General features: G+C 38.8%; 1 protein-coding gene across 1 annotated transcript in view; it reads left to right on the top strand.

The window, feature by feature from the left end:
• The window catches only part of ankrd6b (ankyrin repeat domain 6b), a 52,159-nt gene that overhangs the window by 12,779 nt on the left and 15,795 nt on the right, over window positions 1-23,585 (top strand). The window contains exons 2-5 of the mRNA XM_042503981.1: window positions 8,333-8,674; window positions 17,332-17,430; window positions 21,418-21,516; window positions 22,892-22,990. Of these exons, the coding sequence (XP_042359915.1) occupies window positions 8,549-8,674; window positions 17,332-17,430; window positions 21,418-21,516; window positions 22,892-22,990 (423 nt within the window). The 5' untranslated portion in view covers window positions 8,333-8,548. The remainder of the gene's footprint in view (window positions 1-8,332; window positions 8,675-17,331; window positions 17,431-21,417; window positions 21,517-22,891; window positions 22,991-23,585) is intronic.

Raw genomic sequence — 23,585 nt, 5'->3', positions numbered from 1 at the left:
TTTTCTCTTTTTCCCCTAGAATTTTTCACTAGCTTTTTAAAAATAATTATCTATATCTACTAATTTCTTGTAAATTGTGGAACATTTCTTACCAAAATTGCTCATTGCCTATTTTTTGCCAAGTTTTCATTGACATTGCACCAACGTGCTCAGGGTGCAGAGGTTTAATTTACCATGAAAGACATCTGAAAGCAGCACAAGAAAAGTGATGTCACTCCAGGTTTCAAAGGGTTAAATCCATAGACTGCATAAATAATGGGCATAGTTACCATGACGTCACCCACTGATGTTGAATAGCACCCATTTTGCAAATCTCATTGTGACATGTTAATGTGACATTTTGTTTGACCAACAGTCCAAAACCCCAAGATTTTTGAATTAAATTATTAATATATAACACACAGAAGCCTGTGAGCTTTGGGATGCATCAAACAAGGCGTTTACAAGTGCTACTGTGTCTGTGCAGAAACTAAAGTGAACTCCTATTTAGTAACAAAGAGCGATATGGTTATTAATAGATAAACTTTTGCCCATCCTTGTTGTGATTGTTATCCCGTTGCCATTCTTATGTATGAATCCACTTTTCTGGCTCTGGGAATCAGTGGTTTTCCACCCATTCATGTTAAATCAGCCAATGAAATATTTTTGTTTAGGGAACTTCCAGATACGAGAAATGTTTGCTGCTTGTGTGTGATTTGTGAATTAGTCAGAGGTCAGAGCAGGTATGTCACAGAGGTTATCGAGCGGGCACCACCCATCAAAACTGTTCCTTTGAATGAAGCCCATCACACCTCCAGCAGGACAAACGGCAAGACTCAACACGTCAGCTGTCAGAGAAGCTGCTTTGACCCAAACATCGGGAGGTGTTCCTGTTTCACTGAACCCCATGCTACAAATTATTGTACCATATCCAGTACTTTATCATACTAGTCGCTCTGAGATCATTATTTGATGTAAACGATTTAAACATTGGGGCGCTTGGTGGCTCAGTGGATAGAGCGGCACCCCGTCTCCCCCTCTCCCTCCCCCTTTCACACCCACACTGTCCTGTCAATTGAAGGCAATAAAAGCCCCAAAAATTATCTTAAAAAAAACCCAAACATTTAAACGGTAAATGATTTAAACAATTAAGACAAAAAAAAGTTTCAGCTTCTCAAATGTTTATATTTGCTGCCTAACACTGTTTTATATCACTATAAATTGAATATCTTTGGGTTTTGGACTGTTCAGACAAAACAAGCAATTTGAAGACCTCACCTTGGGCTCTGGGAAAACGTGATGGTCATTTTCCTCGTTTTCTGACATTTTATAGTGCCTTGTATTATCAAAATTAATCATTTGATTAATCAGTAAGAAAACTGAGTGTTTGCTGCAGCAGTGGATATGTTCAAGTTGAGCCTCCAGTGGCTAATTGGGATGTTCAGGTGGCGGTCACATTTCTTAACTAAAGTTATGAGCTTCGTTAATACTGTAAGTTTAAAGAGGAAACTCTTAGGATGAGTTGGTTATGGTCTTTTAGTGCCATATTGGAGTGCTCCCAGTAGCAGGAGAAAATGCTTTTGTCCTCACAGCTTTGGTTCTTGTGTCCTTCCATGAGAACTGTGTAGAACTATCACTTTTTACCTTGTGTCTAAAAGTTTTTTACTTTTTCTATTTGTTGTCTACATTGTCAGTGTTTTCATGAGAATTAGAATCTATTTGACAGTAGCTGGCAGGGTGAAGACTTACATTGTTTTGTTTTGCTTTCTTGCCCGTGAGAGTCCTCTGTATCATTCTAGTTCGTTTTTGCAGTTCTGTGAATGCAGCACTGGTGAAAATCTTAATCAGGTTTTTTTATTTCCTCAGCAGCAGTTTGTGGAGTTTGAGTCACAGGTTGATAATTCATTAGTTGATCTGATCAGTGCTGCTCAGATCACATTGACAGGTGAGAGGAGGAGCTGCTGCAGTGGTGATTAAAAGCAAACTTTTAGACCCACCACAATGAAAGGTTAAGTTTCACTTTAACTGTGCCCTCTTTGCCCAGAGTACGCTCTGTGCTCCGAAAGTGTGGTATAATAAATATCCAAACGGTCTAATTAGGTGTATTAGTGCTCCTAATGACGGTCCGGTTCCAAAAATAAAAAAAATCAGCATGTGGCAGCATATGTTTTAATCATAGCAAGCTGCTACAAATGACTGAATTTGCTGAAACCCCTATTAAGGTCTATGACATGAGAAACTATGATTAACAAATGTAATTATTTTAGTAGACAAAGGACTGCAACAGCAAGGAGTGCGATGCATTCTGATGAGGTCAGACTGAGCAACCAGGCTGTTGACCCCACACTGACCCAGACTTCTCCCTCCAGGGAAGGGTGTTAAAAGGACATGAAGGCCATGAGTGTGGACAGGTCATCCTGTCCTCCCTGTATAGAAACTCTTTTTAATCCTCCAGGCTTTAATTAGGGTTCCAGTGTCAAAACAGAATTGCTACACCTCAAGTTTCTGTCTGAATGTAGAGCACAATTTAACCAAATTTCAAGAAAAACTGTTGAAGAAAATGTAATGATGAACATTCCCATCCGTGACACTTTTCTAAAATGATAAACTGTTCCAGTTAAGTTCCATTTATTTGAAGGATTATATTATTTGTTAAGCTGCAATGATTAATTGACAAAACGATTAGTCAGCTTTTAAATTAATTGCCAACCAATTTGATAATTGATTCATAAATTTGAGGAATAAAATTGCGAGGTGGTAATTCTACTTTCAGTAGTATAAAAGTACCAATTTGACCTCTGCCCAGGCAGTTTGGACCCAAACACTATGTTAAGTATAAGACAAATACACATACAGCTCTACTGCCAAGATTGTCTTCTTGTTTGTCATTTGAGACACTGCAAGTTTGTATTTGACATGTATTAGAAAAATGTTGTCCATCTTCCCTTAAGATTGCCCACTTTTTTCAAATTAGAAACAGGACAGATATGACACGGTTTGTGTGCATGAGAAGGCGGCTGTTTTCCAGGTTAATAAGTATTCTCCAGGACCTCCTCCCAGAGCCATGTGAAAAGCAAAGGGGTTGGCATTTCTCGTTCTTGAACCGAGTCCTAAGTTCCAGAAGATTGCACAAAAGCCCCGTTGCCTAGCTGCCTGTGAGGAGTCTCACAGCGACTGCCAGGCCGGCTTTGTGTGCGTGGGTCTCTGACTGAACAGGATCTTCTGGAGAATCAACTGGAATGCAAGTCGGGGAGAGAGTTTCCCCCTCTCGCTTAATCTTATTCAGTTTTCAGCTGGTAGGAGGGAGCCATTCAAATGTTACCATAGTGCATCAGCACCCTTTTCAGCTCAAGTGAAATGACCTCCGATAGTGAGGTTTGTTATGCATTCCTTGGCATTCCACTTTGTGTGGTCTGATTTCAAATTTTGGGAATGTTTCAAGGATATTTGTCTATCCATGGCCTTTTCAGTTGGATGCAGAGGAACAGTAAAGCACAGTCATGTTCTCTGGTTGAGTTGGGATGAAGGACTAATGTCTTGGTAATAATCCATTTCTCTCTCTGGATTTAGCCATGTATGCCCGCGGCGCTGTGAATCAGTCTTGTTGATGTCATCTGTACCATGTTCTCCCATTCTCTGCCGTGTTTCCGGTAATGAAACACACAGTCATTAGAGCGACTGTCATCACAGATTAGACTCGAGGGATCAGATGGGACGTGCCTTTTCCTCTGCACACTGGAGCTGTACAATCAGTGTTGAGTTGAAAATGCTGTGTTTCGCTGTCGCTCGCATCCTGTGTTTGTCTCAGGTTACCAGTTTGGCTTTGTAATGCTCCTGTTTAAAGGACTCGCTACGAAGTGCTAATGATTTTCTCGGCCTATACTGCTTTTATAATTTTAGCATCACTTGACATGCAAACTTTCTCATTTGTTCAGGCAGAGGACAGAGAAAATATTCAGTTCTATGTGGGGTCTGCAAACCTTTTTTTTTTTTTAAATTCTGTGTGTGTGTGTGTGTGTTTGTGTGTGTGTGTGTGTGTGGTTGTCCCTTTTTTATCATTCTGTGTCCTCTCTCTTAATTTGAGTTGCAAGGTTGGTACTTGATCTGTCAATGCAGTCAAAGCTGATCAGATCAATAGATGAGAGGGGCAGCTGCTGCAGACTGTTAGACCTAGCGCAATGAACAGTTGAGGTTCACTTTCACTATGTCTGATGTTCTGCTGCTCCATCTTTGCCCAGAGTACGCTCTGTGCTCCGAGAGTGTTGCACACTGAATGGTATCTATATTCTAATGCTCCTAATGAATGTTCCCACGACTAGTAAGGCTATCAAGACTCAAGTTAGCAACATTTATTTAGACAGCAAAAGACATATAAAGTGCATAATGATTTTTGATGGAGAAAAAAGAACCTAATGCTGCTCATCACAACAAAACATGACTTCAACTTTTCACTTTCATAACAGAAAGTAATTAAAACAAAAATAAAGTTTTAGGTTTTTGACAATGTTGTGTCAGCAGTGTTCAACTCAGCTCCTTCTGTTACCAGTTTCTCCAGAATTATTAGGATTAATAAAAATGTTGTCAATTTGAATGTAAGGAATGCAGCTTGGTTTATTTCAGCCTCTAAAATAGGGGACACCTAAAAAAACTTGAGAGGCACTGCTTCAGAGAGTCATGCAGCCCCTCAGAGGCTCACAGAGAGGATCAGTGGCACATGCAGGGATCTGTTTAATAAACTGACCCAGGCATCATACACCAACATTAATCCAGTTAATTGAGGGCAACTATTGGATGAATACGAGACTGTGAGAACCTCGACTGAAGCCGTACTGTGAGAGACAGAAGGAGCCTGCTGTGGCTGGATCAAAGGCCTCATGGCAGAAAAGCTGAAAATATTGAATCTCTACAGCCTCTTTCTTATACCTCCCTCTGTCTCCTAGCATTCAGACCACCCCAATATAAAAGCAGTTAAAATGTTTTGTTTAAAATTATAGTAAGTTTTACTGGATGTAATGAGAATGTCTTTTACACAAAAAATAAATAAAATAATTTCAAAGTAAAAGCACATGTTTACAGCGTAAATCTAAATTCAGGAAAGAAGGAAAGAAGGCAATGAGCAACTTAAAAAGAAATGACCAAGAAATTAGCAAGAAATTAGTAGAAAGTAAAAACTAAAACCCTAAACAAAATAAAAAAAAAAAAGCCCCAAAATAAGGAAGTGGTCTGAAAAAACAGCAAAAAAATTATAATAATTCTGTAAAACTGATTTTTAATATATAATTATGATAATTAAGAATAAACCTCTGGATATTGTTCTTGAACTTTGTAGAAAATTTGTTAATTTTGTACTATTTCTTTGCAATTTGTGAGACATTTCTTACCGAGTCGCTCATTGTCTTTTCCCCCATGAATTTGAAAGAAAACAAACCTGTGAAAGGTGTCTGAATGCAGCACAAGAAACGTGATGTCGATCCAGGTTTCAAAGGGTGAAGAACATCCTAACTACATCCACCGTAAATGAAATATAAAAAGGTCAAAGGAAGTTTCTGTTCCTCTCATAGGAACTGAATGAAAAGTTCTTGATTGAACGTGTTGAAATCTTTCAGCAGACCTTTGATGTGCTGTTGGATGGATCTCTGGTTGTTTGTTGTGTGTTTAGCTCTTCAAAGAACAGACACACTGTGTGGAAAGCTTAAGATCAAACTCAACTATTTAAAAGCTCTTCCCTTTCTTTGTGTGTACTGAATCTGCTGTGTGTTTTGCTGGTGTGCAGCTTAGTGAGCATGGATTATGCTGGCTGCAGTTCCAGTTTTACAGCCAATAAACACCTCATGGATCATAAAAGAAAAATACAAAGTTTATAAAAAGACAAACCCTGTAGTATATGCCCACATAATTGGGAGTTCTGACAGCATAAATAACATGTAATGAAGGCTGTTTAATCACAGCGTGCGCGTGTCGGGGCACGCTCAGAGCGTCTGTTTTCACTCTGTTTATTACCTGCTCATTTTATGACTCTGGATTGATATCTGACAGGAAAAGAATCTGACATGAAAGAAGCCCACTAGGCAGGCTGAAACTATTTATGATACTCCCAGCTGAGAGACCTTTCCATCTGCCTGCCTTAACTGTCATCTGTCAGCGTCTTTTTACACTAATATATTGAGACTTAATGAGAGACAGCATGCACTCAAAGAGTACCAGCATGTGCCACTCAAATGATACTGTTTATGTGGGGCAGTTGAGGTACTTGATAGAATAAAGTTATGTTTACATTTAGTTATACCAGACTGGAAATAAAAAAAAATGCAAGTTAAAGAAAAAATCAGCCTACCAATGGAGACGCCTGTTTCACACCTAACCAGAGTTTTAAATTTTGTGCACAAAACTCCTTTCTTTTGTAGCGATTCCACAACCTTTAAACTTTGTAGCTAATTGGGCATACAAAACTACAAAAATGCAGCGAACAATGTATCGTCACTAAAGCAATGACTTTGTCCCTGTCAAACTATTGTTGTTGTCGTGGTTACAGCTCACCTGAACACCAGCTAGTTTAGCTAACTAAAACTAACATCCATGAGTATTTACCACCTGAAATAGCTTTGTTTTACCTTCATGTGCTGCTATGTAAACACCAAAGCCCTGCACTGAACAAGAACTAGCCCAGTGAGACAGGGGGTCATAGGCCAGTCCCAAGCTGAACCCAAACATTACCTCTATAGATAAATATCTGAACCCGGCCAAACCTGTCAGGTCCCATCAGCCTTTACATTTTACATCGCTGGATCAAGGACAAATTGTAATTTCATTTCTTAAACAAAGTTTAAAAAATCTCTCATAAATCTACCTTCTTCTTCCTCTAATAGTTGGTTGAAATGTTGCCATTCAACAAGCATAGAGTGCAGCAGTACATTAATCTGAGCTTTATTTCATGGATTGTAATTGAAACTGGGATGGAAAAGTGCCAAAGAAACTTAAATCTGTTACTACTCTTTTACCAAGAGAAGAAAAAAGATGACTGACTTTCCCCTTTGCAGCCAGTATGTTTTAACTCATTTTCAGAGCTCAGATTTGGGCCCAGGGCCATATTTTGAAGGATACAGATAATGTCAGCAGTCATCGACAGTACATTGAAACATACTGGGAGATAACAGGATCTCTGTGGGAGAATTGTGAAAAGCCTAATTGGGTAAGAATGCATTCCAGTGTTTGACAAGCCAACGTCTGCCTGTCAGTGTGCTTTAATGGTGATGAGATATCAGATGAGACACTGCAGCCTTTTTTCCATCACTCCACCTTCCCTGTGGTTAGACCACAACAGCAGAAGTGTGTCAGAGAGGAGCTCATCAAAGCACAGGAGTGTGTCTGTGCTGTTTGCGGTTATGACTGTGTCAGCTTTTGTAACACAGTCAGAACCGCAAAAGTCCCAGAGACTTTATCCAAACAGGGAGACAATTGAAAATGATTGATTTTGGACTTCTCCAAGGAAGAGGAGTGAATTCATTGTGTTGGTGTAGAACCGCCATCACTCTGAATGTGGAAAAAGGTGTTGATTACGTGTCATGGGCTGGAGAGGTTGACACATATTACTGAAGATTAACAGAAGGAGTTTGGGTTTTTTTTGGGATTCATATGTTTCCCCATTGGCAAATGAGGCATGTATCGCTGACTGTGTTACATGTTACATAATTAACATGAAAATATTGATCCTGCCTTTTTTAAAAATTTCTATTTCATCATTATTATTTTTTAATTATTTATTTATCATTTGTTTTGCACAGTAAAACAGAAAACCCGTAGAGGCTTATGAGACAGTCTCACCCCAAAATTGATAACAAAAACAAATATTCAATTGTTATTGTCATTTTTTATTTAATTAATTGAATTATTTGCTTCATTTATTTTTGTCCCTTTTTTGTTGTGTTGTTTTTTGTTTGTGTTTGTCTTCGTTAGTGTGTGACTGTGTGAGGGGATGTTTATCGGTATATTGATGTGCAATTTCTCTGCACTTTTTTTGTGTTGTCAAAATTTCATGAAAAATATTGTTTAAAAAAACAAACTAAAGACTGTTGCAGCTTTAAATGTCTAATTGTGTGTGTGAGTGGCTGGCTTCACAGTGTTGCAGGCACTCACTCTCTGACCAAATCTGACCCCTCTTTTTGGCTCTCATTGCGGATTATTTCTGTAGCGCTCACATGATCCCACAAGGACCGTACCCGGGTTTAACAACCTGGACAGTCGGGATGTCGCTCCACTCTGCCCATTCCTCCCTGCTTCCTGTTTGCCAGCGTTATGAGCGGAGCACTCGCTGGCTTGTTTTCACTCCATGTGTTTCCTGTTCTTTTCCCAGCAGAGAGGAGAGGATGACGGGAAGGGATCCTGACACTTTGTGGAGTTTGTAGAAAACAGCAGCAACTGGCAGCCTCTCCAGCTCCTGTTTGACACCTCAGTCTGCGGCGCAGCTCACCATGAGTTAGAGGGCACTGGAGACCATCGCCACAGCCGCCGTCTTCCCCACCGTCTGGAGTACCGTGTCTGACCTGGACGGCAGCATCACTCGCCCTGCTTCATGAGCCAGCAGGATGCGGCTGAGGTCCTCGCACTCTCCGAGCGCCTCCTCATAGCTTCACACAAGGGGCAAGCCGACAATGTGGTCCAGCTCATCAACAAGGGCGCTAAAGTAGCTGTCACCAAGGTGAGTGAGTGCTACTGAAATCTGATAATTACACCGATTATGTATTTGTTTTATGATTTTTGTCCTCATACCAAAGATGTAGTGCCAGTCAGTTGATCACGTTTGTAGTTCACTTTTTTGTCTTACCATGCTTACCAGTCTAGCACAGCTGTTGACCCTTGGTACTTGAAAAATGAAACAAATGAATTAGCACAATAAAAAGGCATCTTAAAAAACACTGGGTAGATTTGGTGTCAGTAATCAACTTCATGTCCATCTGTGTAGGCCTGTAAACTTATGGTCGGATGGTCAGTTGGTCGGTCGATATGCTCTTATCCGATCGTCATCATTGGTCGGACCGATGATACTGGTGGATACTTTTTTACATTGTAAATAAATGCCAGTTGTCCAACCAAGTAATCATTTGTGGCTGGTGTTACTTTAATAATGCTGTGTGTCCATCAAAGCATGTATTTTCTAGCTGAAAATGGCAGTTGCTCAGCCTTTGTATTTGTCCTGATTGTTGGTCTATGTGGTCTTTATCCTGTCCCTTTTCCACTGTGATTGGATGGCTAGTGACAGTGACAAGTGCAGCGTTTTACCCAAAGTCGTACACTTTTCAACTCATATTTTTCTATGGTAAAACAGTTGAATGATCATAGAAGACTTTCAGTTTTGGATTAATCGTTAGGTGGGTTTCCATGAACCCTCAAATTGAATTGAATCCCAATTGAAATTGGGAATTTAAAATGCGCCTAATGGAAACAGGTCAATTGCGAAAAAAGTAAAAAAAAAAAAGTTTTTACTCGCCCATGAGGTGCTATTTCAGGCGATTTCATAATGCCATATTTTCACAAAACTGCAATGGAAACACAATTTTAGCTTTTAGTGATCACATGATGTACAAGAAAGAGTCCAGTAGCTGCAAGAGGTGCTACTGCATTCACGCAATTCTGTCAGATCTAACCTGTTGTGTTTTGATTCAAATAGACTCTGGTTTGTTGGCCTGTTCGGTTTAGCTCATCAGTCAGTTGAACCCCCTTTTCAAGTTATATTTAATCTTATAATTATTATCTAATAATTATATCTGGTTATCAGGTCAGTTTTTCATGCCGCCGTGCTGGTGACAGTCACTGCCAGTATTTTTGTTTTCAGGTTGTCTCTCTGATTATCTATACCATGATCATGAAGCTGGTATTGTATTTGGCACAAATGTGGACTCAAAGATAAACTGATTAGATTTTGGTGGTCAAAGGTTAAGGTCAAGGTGACCTTGCATCTGTGGGTCAGTTGTAATGCTAATGATGCAGGATGATGTCACCAAAATTACAGTGAATCATGTAACTTTCAATGTTTACTCATCTTGTTTAGTTTATAGCACGTCAGTGTGAACTAGGGTTGCAAATTGACAGCACTTTCCTCAATCGAGTAATCTGTAAAATAAATGATCAGTTAATCAATTCATCGTTATTTGAATAAAACATAAAAACTTTGCTTATTTCAAACATTACCAAATGAGTTTTATCCTCAGTCAAAATTTACAGCAACATATTGCACATATTTTGACAGCATTTCAAAGTCTATCGATTAAATTTCAAACGCTTGATTAAATTTCTAATGACCAGTTAATCACTGATTAATTGTTATCATCCCTAGTGTGAACATGAATAGGACCAGAACTAAAAGGCAACAATGGATGATTTTTTTTTCTTTTTCCTGGACCAACTTAAATGACCCTCAGCAAAAGCAACCAAAAACAGTGAAATATGATAACTGTGATAATCAGCTCACAAGCTTTTTCTTTCCTGTTAGCCGCCTGTATTATTGTGTCTGCATTTTTTGGGTGTCGTTTTACTTCCATTGTGTCGCTGAGCTGTGTGACTCAAAGATGTAGTCTAGCATGGAGTCTTAGTCTGTGTTTCTTAGGGGGGCTGAGAAGCAAGTCAGACCAGTAATGTCACTGCAAAGCTGTGAGCTTCCACATAAATCACTTTTATATTTTCTATTGTTTATTTAAAAAATAACAGACCTGTTCACTAACTGTGAGGTAAATCAGTTTTGGACAACAGATCCAGCAACACTTTTTCCATGGACTCATCTGCATCAGTTAACTCAATTAGACACCAAACAGAGCATGAAAGCGTCAGCAGCAGTGGAGCCGCTAACATTTGAACACAACCCTGTCATGTTTCAAACATGTACCAATGAAAATAACTCCAGCAGCTTCACACTCAGTCAGGGGAATGATGTTCAGCCAACGTGCTCTCTCCATTGAAGTATTTTGAGCGAGCCTGCTGCAGGCTGTTCTCTCAGTGAGGTCTTCTCCTGTGTGGGTGTTGCACAGGAATATGCAAAGACATCTCCTCTTAATTACTCTGAGTGTGACCTGAGGAGATACTAAGACGTTTCTGTTGGATCCTTGCTCTAATTAGCAGGAATTCCTTTATTAAAATCTGGGTTTTTTTCCATTCTGTTCTATTTTCGGTTAAAATGGTTTGCAATGCTAGGCTGTTGGGCTAATGCCTTTTTGAAACTTTCATCAATCATTTATTTGTCACATGGAATTATACAAAGAACAGCTCCAGTAAAGTGTGATTACATCAGTTCCTTTAATTTGTTCACTGTAATTTAGCACTTTTTTTTTGCGTCTTCTTGCATTGTTGGCTGCTGCTTTATAATTGTCCATGTTTCCAGATGGCTCTGGTAATCCATGGTTTCCGGTTGTGGAATTATTTAACTGTCTATACATCCCAACCTCTATAGGACCGCCGTATTGTCGCTCCTCCCAAACATTGGCAGTTCTGTGCTGCAGCCACTTCTGAATGGCAGAACAACAGAGATCTACAGCAGGAATACCAAAGCAATATATTTTCTGTGATTAATAGTTGTTGGTGCTTTTACAATTCACAGCAAATAGCTGGATCATCATGGAATAATACACAGACCCCTCATGGCCTTTCCCATAGCACAGTAGTACTTGATCTAAAAACTGCTACTTCGGGGCTGATGTACAGGACCCAAAAATTCCCAATAACAGATGGTGAAGTTGTAGGTACCTAAATAATTGGTACTAGGGAATGCCATATTGTTGCACCAGGAACAATACTGACTGATATTGTTTTTAAAAGGCTGTCTTTGGCAGCATGAATTTGCAATCAAATTGAAAATACTGAAGGGTGTCATACTTTATTTCAAGTTTATTCTCGGTTCTAAAATATCAAAATATAAACAGTTTTCATCAGCCAATTATTTATTAAGATGAGTAACCTCCATCAGGAGTGCACAGTGTATTGTATGCACCCAGATGTTTAACAGTATCACAGCTGAGCTGCTGCTCGGACAGATGGATCACACTGACACAGCTTTCAGTTCAGGAGTCACACACACACACACACACACACACACACACACACACACACACACACACACACACACACACACATACATACAGTTACAGAGATTCCCCTGAGGCCTTTCTTTATTCTTTCATCTCAGCTCTCACATTGCCTGTCAAGTTGTCCACTCTAGCATAGCACATATGCAGCTGATAATAACAGTGGCAGATTTTTAATCCCAGTTTTTAGAAGCCATATTTTTCGTACGTTTTGCACAAATCTTAATGGAAACCGGCCTTCTGTCACAGCCACAGCAGTAGTTTTGCGATAAACAGAGAGAGAGAGAGCGAGGGGTTGAGCAGGTCAATACACTGAATGCAGCTCTACAATGGAATGAGATTTTACCTGTTTTAATTTGTAAAATTTGCAGTTAAGTTACCTCCTCACCCATCTTGCCAAATATTCATTTTTTCTATTATGGATAATTTGCGACCTGTGTGCCAGCAAAGTGGCTAATACTCACGTTATTTTAGTTCTCTCATTTAACCCCTGTCCAAGTTTTGACTATACGCTAGTATTTCTCACTGAAGCTTGGGTGCCCAAAAAGTGGCATTAGGGACAGCCCTATCTAATCGTTAGTATCTTTAAACACTCTGGTTTACTTTTATACTGTACAGTATGATCAGATCTGTGACATGACACTCTTATTGATAGCTCAGTGTGGGCCAGTTTCATTGGACAGAGGACGTGTAGTGATGTGAACACCCTGTATCTGTGTGAAAGAAAGCCGTCAGCCCATTCTGAAGACATTCGGGTTATTACGACAAACTTGTAGATCTCCACATTGTTCATCTTTACAGTTTGCAATGTAATCCTACTGATGAGGCATTTTTCTCCATCATCAATTTCCTTCCTCAGATGCAATAACAACAGGTCTTTCATGCCGCAGGTTTCCTGGATTTAGGAAATGAATATCACTGTTGATGTCAAGAAGCAACACATTTCGGATACACATAAAATCATTGATTTATTGGGATTTTTAAAAGTACTCTCTCTGTCAGATATGTGAGATTAAAGAGAGCGCATGCAAAGCCAGTGCTGAGTATTACTCGTGTATAGTGCTTTATCCTGGGTGATTTGGTCGTGTATCATGTGCTTTGTGTTTTCTCTTCTGGCATGCAAGCCAATTTTCCACGAAAACATCATGGCATCATATTGTAACAGCTACAACAATATTACATGTGCTGCTGCTTGCGCTGATGATTTTGTTTGGAGCAGCTGTATTTGGGTGTTTTGGCAGCGTGCCTTTATGAACACTTAATCCAGGATAAAGGGGGCAGAGTTTCATATGAAACATTCCTCCGCTCAGGAAAAGGAATGTAGGAATAGTTTTTGTAATGTGATGAATGGATTGAGACTGGGAAAACACGAAACCAATAAAAAGGCAGAAAAGGCAGAAAGGATAAAGCAGGAGGTTCAGTGAGGTTGGTAATAAAGAAGAGAATATGAGGAAGAGGACAGAGAGTAGAGTTTAGAGTCCAGTGCCTGATCACTTTTGGGTTTATAATCTGGAGAGGTCAGATGCCAGTGGTTTTATTCACTTAATGACAGAAGCTTGATTTGTATTAGGTATTACCAAAAACAAATGAAACGCACTTCATTTTAAGATTTCAACAATAGTGTTCAGTTACACATCATAGGGCTGGGACCAAATATTCAGCTATTTATGTATTCATTAATTGGGTAGGTATTCAGCACTGGAACGCAAACACATGAGCTCTGCCGCAGCTCACACCCAGTAGAGCTGTTTCCTGCAGCACAAAGCAGAAGAATTATTGATTATTGTGCTGATAACTGTTGGAGTTTTTTAACTTTACAAACTGTAAAATGTTAAAAAGCTATCAGGAGGTCTTGAAGGTGAAGCTCTGGGATGCAATGTGTCGGCTCTGCGTCTGTCATCTCTCATGTTGACCAAAGCTCTAAGTTCGCTGTTGATTAATGCTCAGAAAATGTTACTTGGGACAGCCCTACTGAAAACGGTAGTGGTCAGCTGGAGACACACTTTAGGCACAGATGTGAACAGCGATGTATCTTGGTTGTCCACTTGTGTTCGGATTACTGAAACACATGTTAATACAAGGTGTAAAAAGGCTCATATTTAGCGCTGTCCACCTGTGATCAGATCACTCAAAACACGTTAATACCACATGTAAACAGGGTCTGGAGTAACAGATGTGTTGAATGTCTTGCAAAACATTTGCAAAAGCGGTTACCAGAGTGCTTAAAATCCAGCTTTGTTTACATCCATGTTTACTACTTAGCCTGGACTTCTCGCATTATCTTAAAGAATTGAGTCTGGATCATTTCCAAGACACTAAGAGCATTAAGATGTAAGATAAGAAAAACCTTTATTGAGCCCCAGCCGGTAAATTCATTTGAGGCTGCAGCACACAAACAGAATTAGGTGCTAATAAACAGAGCAAGCAAAAGAAATAAAAGAATAAGAAGTATATAAAACTAAAATTGAATATAAAAATCTATACAAGAGCATTTTGATACAAAAAATACAAGTTAAAGTGACACCTAGTGTACCCACTGCCACTGAAAAACCAACCACAGAGCCTCAAACAGAGCCTCAGTCAGTGTGGAGACAACAGAGGCTCCCGGCTGGCCTGAGACCAGTTGTTTATCTGAGAGCTCGGCGAGTGGCTTGCCTCCAAGCCAGGCCCAGTGTAACTCAATCTGAGGACCACATAAAATACAGAGCAGAGCCGAGCCGCACCCAAACAAAGCACGAACCTCCAAACGCCCAGATAATACCTGGGGTGTACTGCGGCTTGTGCTGCTGTGTGGGAGTACACACCTGATGTGTAATTAAAGTGCATTTACTCAGCATTAGCAGAGATCAGCTGGATCTTGTGTTTGAAGTTTGAATGGTTACCTGCGTGATGACATCCTGCTCTGTCGTTCTTCTTAATGCAGGTCATTATGTTGGATGTAGTGTTCAGGATGTGTTGAGAGCTTTTAACCTAATATGTCCCAACTACTGTAAGATGGAATTTCCCCCTGTTGACGTTCATTATGTCATTTCACCCTCTGCCATGCAGGGCATCACTGCAATCTAATGCTAATTGCACTGCATGTTTGTTTCCTACGACCACATGATGTTAGTGCCATTTACTGTATATAATGAGAACATTAAGCATCAATTTAATATACAAAAAACAGTTGATCATCTCTAGTTCCTAAACTGATTTAGCTAATTTAAGAATTCTTTTTTTATATATATAAACCATGTCCAAAATTCACTTTTTGACTCACCAGCGAAAAGGATTAGTAGATTAAAAAAAATCAACCAGCCAAGCATACTTGCTACTAGCCAAAATAAGTTATTACTGGCTGCAGCCCTATGAACCAGAATGAAAACCAAAGGCAACTGTATGTTTTCAGTCATGGCCCTTCACCCCTGGAACAGCCTTCCCCTCAGTGTGGGATCAGCAGACTCTGCTGAAGCTTATAAAAGCCTCCTCAAAACTCACTTTTATAAAAAAGCCTACCCTTAATGTTGTTATATGATGGTGCTATGTTTTTAACCTGTTATTACATTTTATAGTGGCCTTGTTTTAGTTTTCCCATGTGAATATTTCATGCACCTCTGTATACTTTGCATGTTTACTTGTTTCAAATTCAAGAGTTTGTTCCTTTATAAGCATTCTATCTGTTTTTCATGAGATCATCTTCATTAGCATCGTATCTATCATATCGTATCATATATGTGGTTATTTCTTTTACTCTTAATTTACTCTTAATTTCTATCTGATTATACAAGTTTAATTCTCTTATCTACTTTTTACTTATTTATTTATGATTATGTATGTATTATGTATGTATGTATTTTGTACTTCCACCCCCTTTTGTTCATGTATACAGTGCTGTTTGATATTTGTGCTCTAATGTTCTTCATGTTATTAAATTTGATTGTCATAAGGGGGGATGGGCTACATGGGTCTCTGAAATGTAGTTTCTATTCTTTAATTAATATTAATAATAATTAATATTTTTTATCTGGAAGCACTTTGTGCTTAGGCTTGAATGGTGCTATAAAAGTACAGATTATTATTATTATTATTATTATTAATAAAGTAATGGTAGCTGGCAGGTGACCATTGGCTGGTAATATTTAGGTTTATTTGGAAAATTATTTTTCACTGGAAAATTATTTTTAAGGCCAAAATAACTGCATATTGGGTCCATCTTATGTATTAGATTATTTGAAAATGCTGTAGTAAAACAACTCCGAAATGATCTCAGAGGTACTCAGGGACTTGTTAAATAAGAATATAATGGGGTTTGCGGATAACAACTTGATATGATTTTTCAATAGAATTTTTAAAATCTGCTGCCAGAGATGAATAGGATACTGTTTAGCAACTAATAAACATGCTGTCTGTTTTACACAATCTTCACGGCTAAAAATGAGGGACAGGAAAGACTTGTTATTTCTTTTGTCAATAAGTCAAAACCACAAAATTCCAAGGCACACTATGTTGCAAAAGTTCAAAAGCCTAAATGGGGCTGACACCTAAGATGAAGACTGTAAGTTGAAACGTGTAGAGACAAGATGTAACCTTCAAAATAAAAGCACCATGTGTTCCACTTTGATTTGTTTAATCATAACAATACTTCAGCTTTACTATAACTATTTTATTTAATATTATAACAGTTTTTTTAAATTTACCTTTATTATAACAGTAGTTTACATAACTTTTTTTGTATGGCAGTAGCTACTTTTTTTTTTTAGATTTCACAATATCGTGATATATATTATGTATTGCTGTAAATATTGATATAGCCTAAAAAAATACCGTGATATTATTTTAAAGCCCAATCACCCAGGCCTTGAGCGTGGAGGTACACAGCCTTTTGGCGATAATACCAGTTTGAAATTTCAGTGATGTGATTTTTTAAACCGTCCCACAGGGTTATGGTTAGTTAAGTAACCTTTTTGCTTCAGGGCCCGCCCACAGATCCTTATATTGGCAGGATGCAGAGTTTATCCTCTGCTCAGCTAACATGAACAGCTGTGCACACTGCACCATTCTCTTAAACCGTGGATTAAGTATGTTTGTTTTGGGTCGACTCATTACTGAGATGGATTGTACTCTGCAGCAGATCGTCTTCAGTCGTACCAGCAGCCATGACTGCGGTCACTTACTCTGCAGATGTATCTGAATCACTGGACTGTGAGTCTGTGTGTGGGACAGCAGAGGTGGGTTTTTTTGTCGAGTTTGTGCACTTGTGTCGTGTTCACTGGGCTGAGTCGTGTGTGTTTTGTGTCCACAGTATGGCAGAAGCCCCCTGCACTTGGCTGCCTACAAAGGCCACATTGAGGTTGTGCGTATCCTGCTTAAAGCTGGCTGCGACCTGGACATCCAAGACGACGTGAGTAGATTCATCTCTGTGACAGCTGCCTCGGCCATGTCCCCACTTTTCATCCACTTCCAGCTCTCGCACTGCAGTCCTTAATTGGTGGTCACAAGTGGATTTTTTTGCCATCAGTTCTGTTTGATTGGAGTGATTTTTTTCAGATCTTTTTTTACGCAAAGATAACTGTAGTGTAATGACCTCTAGTGGCCTTGAATGGGACCCTTTGGACTGCCCTCTTGTGGGTTCACCCTTAGCATGCAAGTCCCCCTTACCCACAGATAACTCAGATCAATGGCGTTGCCAAATTCACTCTCTGTGGTCAATGAGCTCTGCAACAGGCTGCAGTACATCCTCTGGGACTGAAGGGAGCAGCAGGTGCAGACTGGGGCAGGAGGAGGAGGAGGAGGAGGAGGAGGAGAGAAGACAGTGGAGGAGGGCTGAGAAAGAGCCTGGAGGATCAGGGAGAGTGAAGGAGGTTAGCCAAAACTGCTCCTACTGAGCCAGCGGAAATCTGCTACATCCCCGCCCCCCCCCCCCCCCTCCTTCCCTCACCAAACCCCACCCCCCCACTACTGCTGCTGCTGCGCCCGGCTCAGTTCCTATCTAGCTTGGAATGACCCTCTCCTCCTCTTCTCCCTACTCTTCCTCCTCCATCTCATGGAATTCATTGCTTCTTCTTCCAGCGCTTTCATGTCAGACTTCTAAATGTCACTCACCACTAATCTGCTCTGTGTGCAGAATCCCATTCATGGCTGAGCATAAATGTGAGCTTCACCTTTTTTCCCATATGTCACTGCTGTCATATGGTTATACAAACCACTCTGAACAGCAAATAGAGCTATTTGCGATTACCTGCTGTGGTTTGTATACCTGCTGTACTGGGACCATATTAACATCATTACCGCTTGAGTCACCCTTGAGTCAGTGATAACTCGGGTATACGTGGTGTGCTTATCAAAAAGGAGTTTACAAAACTGTTAATATTTAAAGAGACAGTTTGTTTTGGGGGAATTTTGTGCTATTTTTGGGGCCCTATTAATATTACAACACATTCGTATTGCACTGTGCACAAAACGAGCTTCTCAAAATCAAGCTTTGAAAAATATTGTACATTAATAGTATTTTCTACTTTCATTGAGATAATTTTTCAAACAACATCAGTCCTAATCATAAATATCCAATATTAATTAATTTTCAGAATTTTAACCCTTTAAATGCCAGGTTTTTGTCATGATGCCATTATGTTTTTAGATGAAAAAAAACCCACCACAAAAATTGAATTATTTTCAATATGCTACATGCAAAGTAGATTATCAGTTTTTTGATGATCACAGATATGTCAACGATAAGCAGCAACATTGTTTTGTATACATTATTATTTTTGTGCAGTGTCAAATACTCACACTCGCACCGCTCTGCACACAAAATTTGCTTTTCAAAATCAGGCAATAAAACATGTTAAACATAAATATGAATTTCTACTGTCATTCAGCTTTTCTTTTTTTTCTTCTTTTTTTTAAGCAAAGATCGGTCCTTTTCATAAATATAAAACATTCATTAATTTTCAGAATTCCAAACCTTTAATTGCTAGGTGTTTGTCATGATGCCACGTTTTTAGATGAAAAAGAAAAAAACATGCCAAGTAGATTATTTATTTATTTATTTTTTATTATCACAGACTGAGATATGTTGATAATTTGCTGCAACATTGATTGTAATAGTGCACCTAGTGGAAACAGCATGTGTTTTCTCCATATGCACAATATGGTTAAAAAAAGACATCAGGTGGAAAATAGTAAAAATGACCAATTCCAAGGCAAAAGTCCAGAATGACACCCAAGAATAATACAAAGCGTGTTTTTATGCTTTGATGGCTGTGGGATCAAAAATTGCAGTTAGAATGGGTTTCAATGGAGCATTTTTAGCACATTTTAGTTTTCACAGTATATTTTAGACTTATTGTAGGAGCTGAGCTGGAAATGGCAAGATAAAACAAAAATACACAATCTTGCTAAAAATGTATTCCATATGCATGAACACAAAAAGTGAAGAATTAAAAGCACGTAAAATGCGCCAAACAGTCCCTAAGGGTTAAATATGTTAAATGGTGAAATTACATTCTTTCAATACAGTTGTTTATGTTTATTGAATGTAGAAGCAGCTCCGCTCAGTGGAAGGACAGTTAAATATTTCATATTCTCTAGCTCATTAACAATGTTTTTTGATCGTGTTATTTCACACTTATGGGCGGATGATATTAATTAGTCCATACTTGTAAAATTTTAGACTTCAGAAATATGTCAAGTTGCATTTAATTGGAGCAGACCCACTTTTGGTCCCGTGACATGCTGAAGATAAGCAAAGCGAGGCTAATTTCACTGGTTTCACCTTCAAACTGCATGTCGAGACATAATGGAAAAACAATCCAAGGCTGTATTCTCGCCTAAATAAGAACAGCAACAAACTGAACAAAAATTCCCAGTAACCAAACTGTCTCTTTAAAGAAATAGTTCAACATTTTGGAAAATACATCTGTTTGCTGTGTTTCCAAGAGATTAGAAGATCAAAATATAACTCAGATTTGTTGATTATGGAGCTGAAATCAGGACCTGTTTAACTTTGCAGAAAGACTGGAAGCAGGCTCAGTTCAAAGAGTTCAAACTATATACTGTATACAAACTGTATATACTAAAACTGTATATACAAAAATGAAGGCAAATTATCCTGGTTACATGGGACAGAGTCTGTGCAGAAATGATCTCCAAGGTATCAAGTTCCTGCCTATTTACCCATCTGACCAATCACGTGCAGTGCCATTGATCGTGAGCACTCAATTGGCGCACATAGTTGTCAATCATGGCGTGAGACCATAGCATTAAATAAGGCATTAAAACCAAACCTATCAGAAAAACGAACGCTTTAACAAATATCAAGGTTGATAAGAAGCATCTAAAGTGACAGAAACCACATTACGTTCTTGGGTTGGGCGATAATTTAAAACTTTTCCAACCTGACATGTTGTCTTTAGTCATTAGTTCAAAACCTCACCTGTGGATGTGCTAATAAAATGCACTCAAAGGGTTTACAGTGTGCAGACCTCTTCCTGTTTTCTTGCTATCCTATATTGGTTCAGCACCTGCCTTAAATATTTTTTGGATGAACGTGTCTACTAAACTTTTTTTTGAAACACTTTTTTTTTCTTCAAAATTTTCTTTTGCTGATTTTCTGGAAACTCGAAAAACTGCACTACATTTGGATGGAAACGTTTTTTATCAGCCTGTGTCCCCTCTCTAAATTGATATTTGTATATATATATATTCCAATAGCACACCTAATTAACAATTCAGCTCCAAAAACAAAAACATAAAATCAATACATGGTGGCAGATGTTTTATTCCTGGATGTTTTAATTAAATGAATGAGTGAGAAACCAAGCTGACCACCGATTTCAGATTTTTCATCTCAGAAAGTACAAGCAGGCAAACAAGTGTATCTCCCAAAATTGTTTCAAGCCTTTGATTTTTCATTGAGACTTTGTAAATCTATTGCAGTGGGGATAAGTTTAAGGGTGTGTTTGTTTTGAGGAGGCCTAATATTGATCCCATTAAAATGCAGTAATTTAGCTAAGCCAAGTTTAAACTGCACTGACATTTGAAAGTGTTTGTTACAGTCAAAGTGGGCAGGAATAAATCCAAAATCCCCCAAATTAATCAACTTTTTCAGAAGAGTGTGTCAAATGTGATTGTTGAAAACTTTTTTTTTTCAATTAAAGTCAATTGATATTAGAAATAATACAATTTTGAATACGTGTATGGCTCATCATGGCATAAAAGTGACCCAGCAGGATTACTGTCTGTAAAAATATCATATTGGGGCTCCAAGATTATCACGTGATAGAAAATATTTTTTTCTGTGGATGGCTGCTGTTTTTTTGTCCTGTTGCTGAGTGTTTCTCATCACAAATCGTTACTCAGTGTGGTGTGTCTGTGTGTCTGCTGACAGGGGGAGCAGACGGCGTTACAGCGGGCAGCTGTGGTGGGAAACAGCGACGTCATTAACGCTCTCATCCAGGAAGGGTGTGCACTGGACAGACAGGACAAGGTGCAGATCAAAAGACTGAAACACACACACACACACACACACACACACACACACACACACACAGACGCATATACAGACCCTAATGGCACATCTATAACAGTCAGACAGAGGAACAGGGGGAATTTCCAAGCCAGCGTAATGACTGCATTAAAGCATCTATAATCACAGAGAAACCAGCGTGCCTGTAATCTACTTAGCCTCATTCCCCCATCAGAAGTAGAGTAGTGGGTTAAGAGTCACAGAGGAAAGAGAAATTAAACAAAACTCTTCAATGCTGATATATAGTGTATTAACAGGGTATTTTAGGTACTTAATGATGTACCATTGAGTGTACAAAAATACTTCAGTCAGTAATACCATGCACGATCTAATAAAGCTCTTTTCCCATAAGTCCTTTACAGTTGGCTTCATACCACATCCAAACATCCAGTCCACCATACTCCCATATACTGTAGGTCCACCAGCACACACTGAAGAACTGTACTGTGACTTTATTCAGAGCGAGCGAGAGTATCCACAGGTGTGATAAATACACGAGTCACATGACGAATTATCATTTTTCTTTTTTTTTTTTTACAGTTTTTTTTCACATTTTCAAAAGTGAGCATAATACAAAAGAACATAACAATATTTACAAAACATATCAAAAAACAGCAAGGATTTCATAACTGATAATCAATATAACAATCTTTACAAAATGACATTTATCAAAAACCAAGAATAGTAAATAGAATGAAGGAAAGTACTATCCACCAGACTAAATAAGTTATGATTTCATGTACATTCATATGATTTATAGATACAGTCATTGTACATCAAATTAAATCTAAATGCATTACCTTCATCTGTCCTTGAGTTTAAATTAAAAAACGCCTTCAACTCCTTCAGCTGCTGCTGCGGCACAGCTGGCTCAGTCTTCATCATCCACTCACAGCAGCAGTGGTTAGCACACCCAAACTTTGTTGGAAATCCCGTCATTTAAAAATAGTAATCCAGTGTTTAAATGCGAGTTGAAATCGGCAGGAAAACAAGGTTTCATAAGATTTTATTGTGATGTGTCAAGGTTGGCTCAAAAAAAAAAAAAAAATGTCATCATGTGTTCAAATGTAACATCAAGAAAAAGAAAATTTATTTGGGTGAGAAATTTGTTTTCCCAGCAATATAAAAGAAATAGTCACTTGTTAAGCAATAAAAGCACAACCAGTTCTGTTAAAAGGGGATTGTCTCCTCCTCCATCCACAAATAATAGAAAAGTATCAATAGTGGTATCGATAAAGACTCAGATCGTTAAGGAGCCTCAATATTAGTATCAATAGCAATAAAAGTTGACAATCCCCATCCCTAGTTGTTAACGTCTTGTCCTTTATCCTGTCAGGATGGCAACACAGCTCTTCATGAAGTGTCCTGGCACGGCTTCAGCCAGTCTGTCAAACTGCTGGTGAAGGCTGGAGCCAACACTCACGCTAAAAACAAGGTGAGTGGAATCCTCACCTGTCAACAACAGCACTCATTAAACATGTTTACTACTTACCTTATTCCAGCAGTCAGTCATTCAGAGGTGGTTCAATGCTTCCGTTGTATCTCAGAGAACTTCACTAGGAAAGAGAGCCATTATGCTACACAGCACAAACTGTCCATCTTCATTTCATGTTTTTATTAGTGTGGATTCTTCATACCATTGAACTATTTAGGCATTATTCAGCACTTTGACATCCCGCACTCTAGATATTTCTGCCTTTTGCCTCAAAGCAACAAGAGATCCTTTTCAGCTCTCATTTGCTGCAATGTTATTTTTTCTCATCAAGTTTGAGCAAGACCCATATGGAGGGACTTTTTGAAACTGGATTTTCTCAGTCATCTCTTCAGTAACATCTTGTGGTGCTCACAGTTCCAACATTTCAACAACATACGTAACTGAGAGTTTTCTGTAGGGTGTCTTTTTCAAGCAGCGCCTCTCCGACTTTTATCAGTTCTTACCATGACTCATCACTGTCAGACATACAGGTGCTTCTGATTAGCAGCTCAGACCTCCATCAGCTCCTGTTTGTTTCTGTAGTATTACTGCTACC

Source organism: Plectropomus leopardus, chromosome 16, assembly GCF_008729295.1.
Source record: "Plectropomus leopardus isolate mb chromosome 16, YSFRI_Pleo_2.0, whole genome shotgun sequence".
NCBI classification, from domain to species: domain Eukaryota; kingdom Metazoa; phylum Chordata; class Actinopteri; order Perciformes; family Serranidae; genus Plectropomus; species Plectropomus leopardus.
This window is presented reverse-complemented; position numbering and strand designations above follow the sequence as displayed.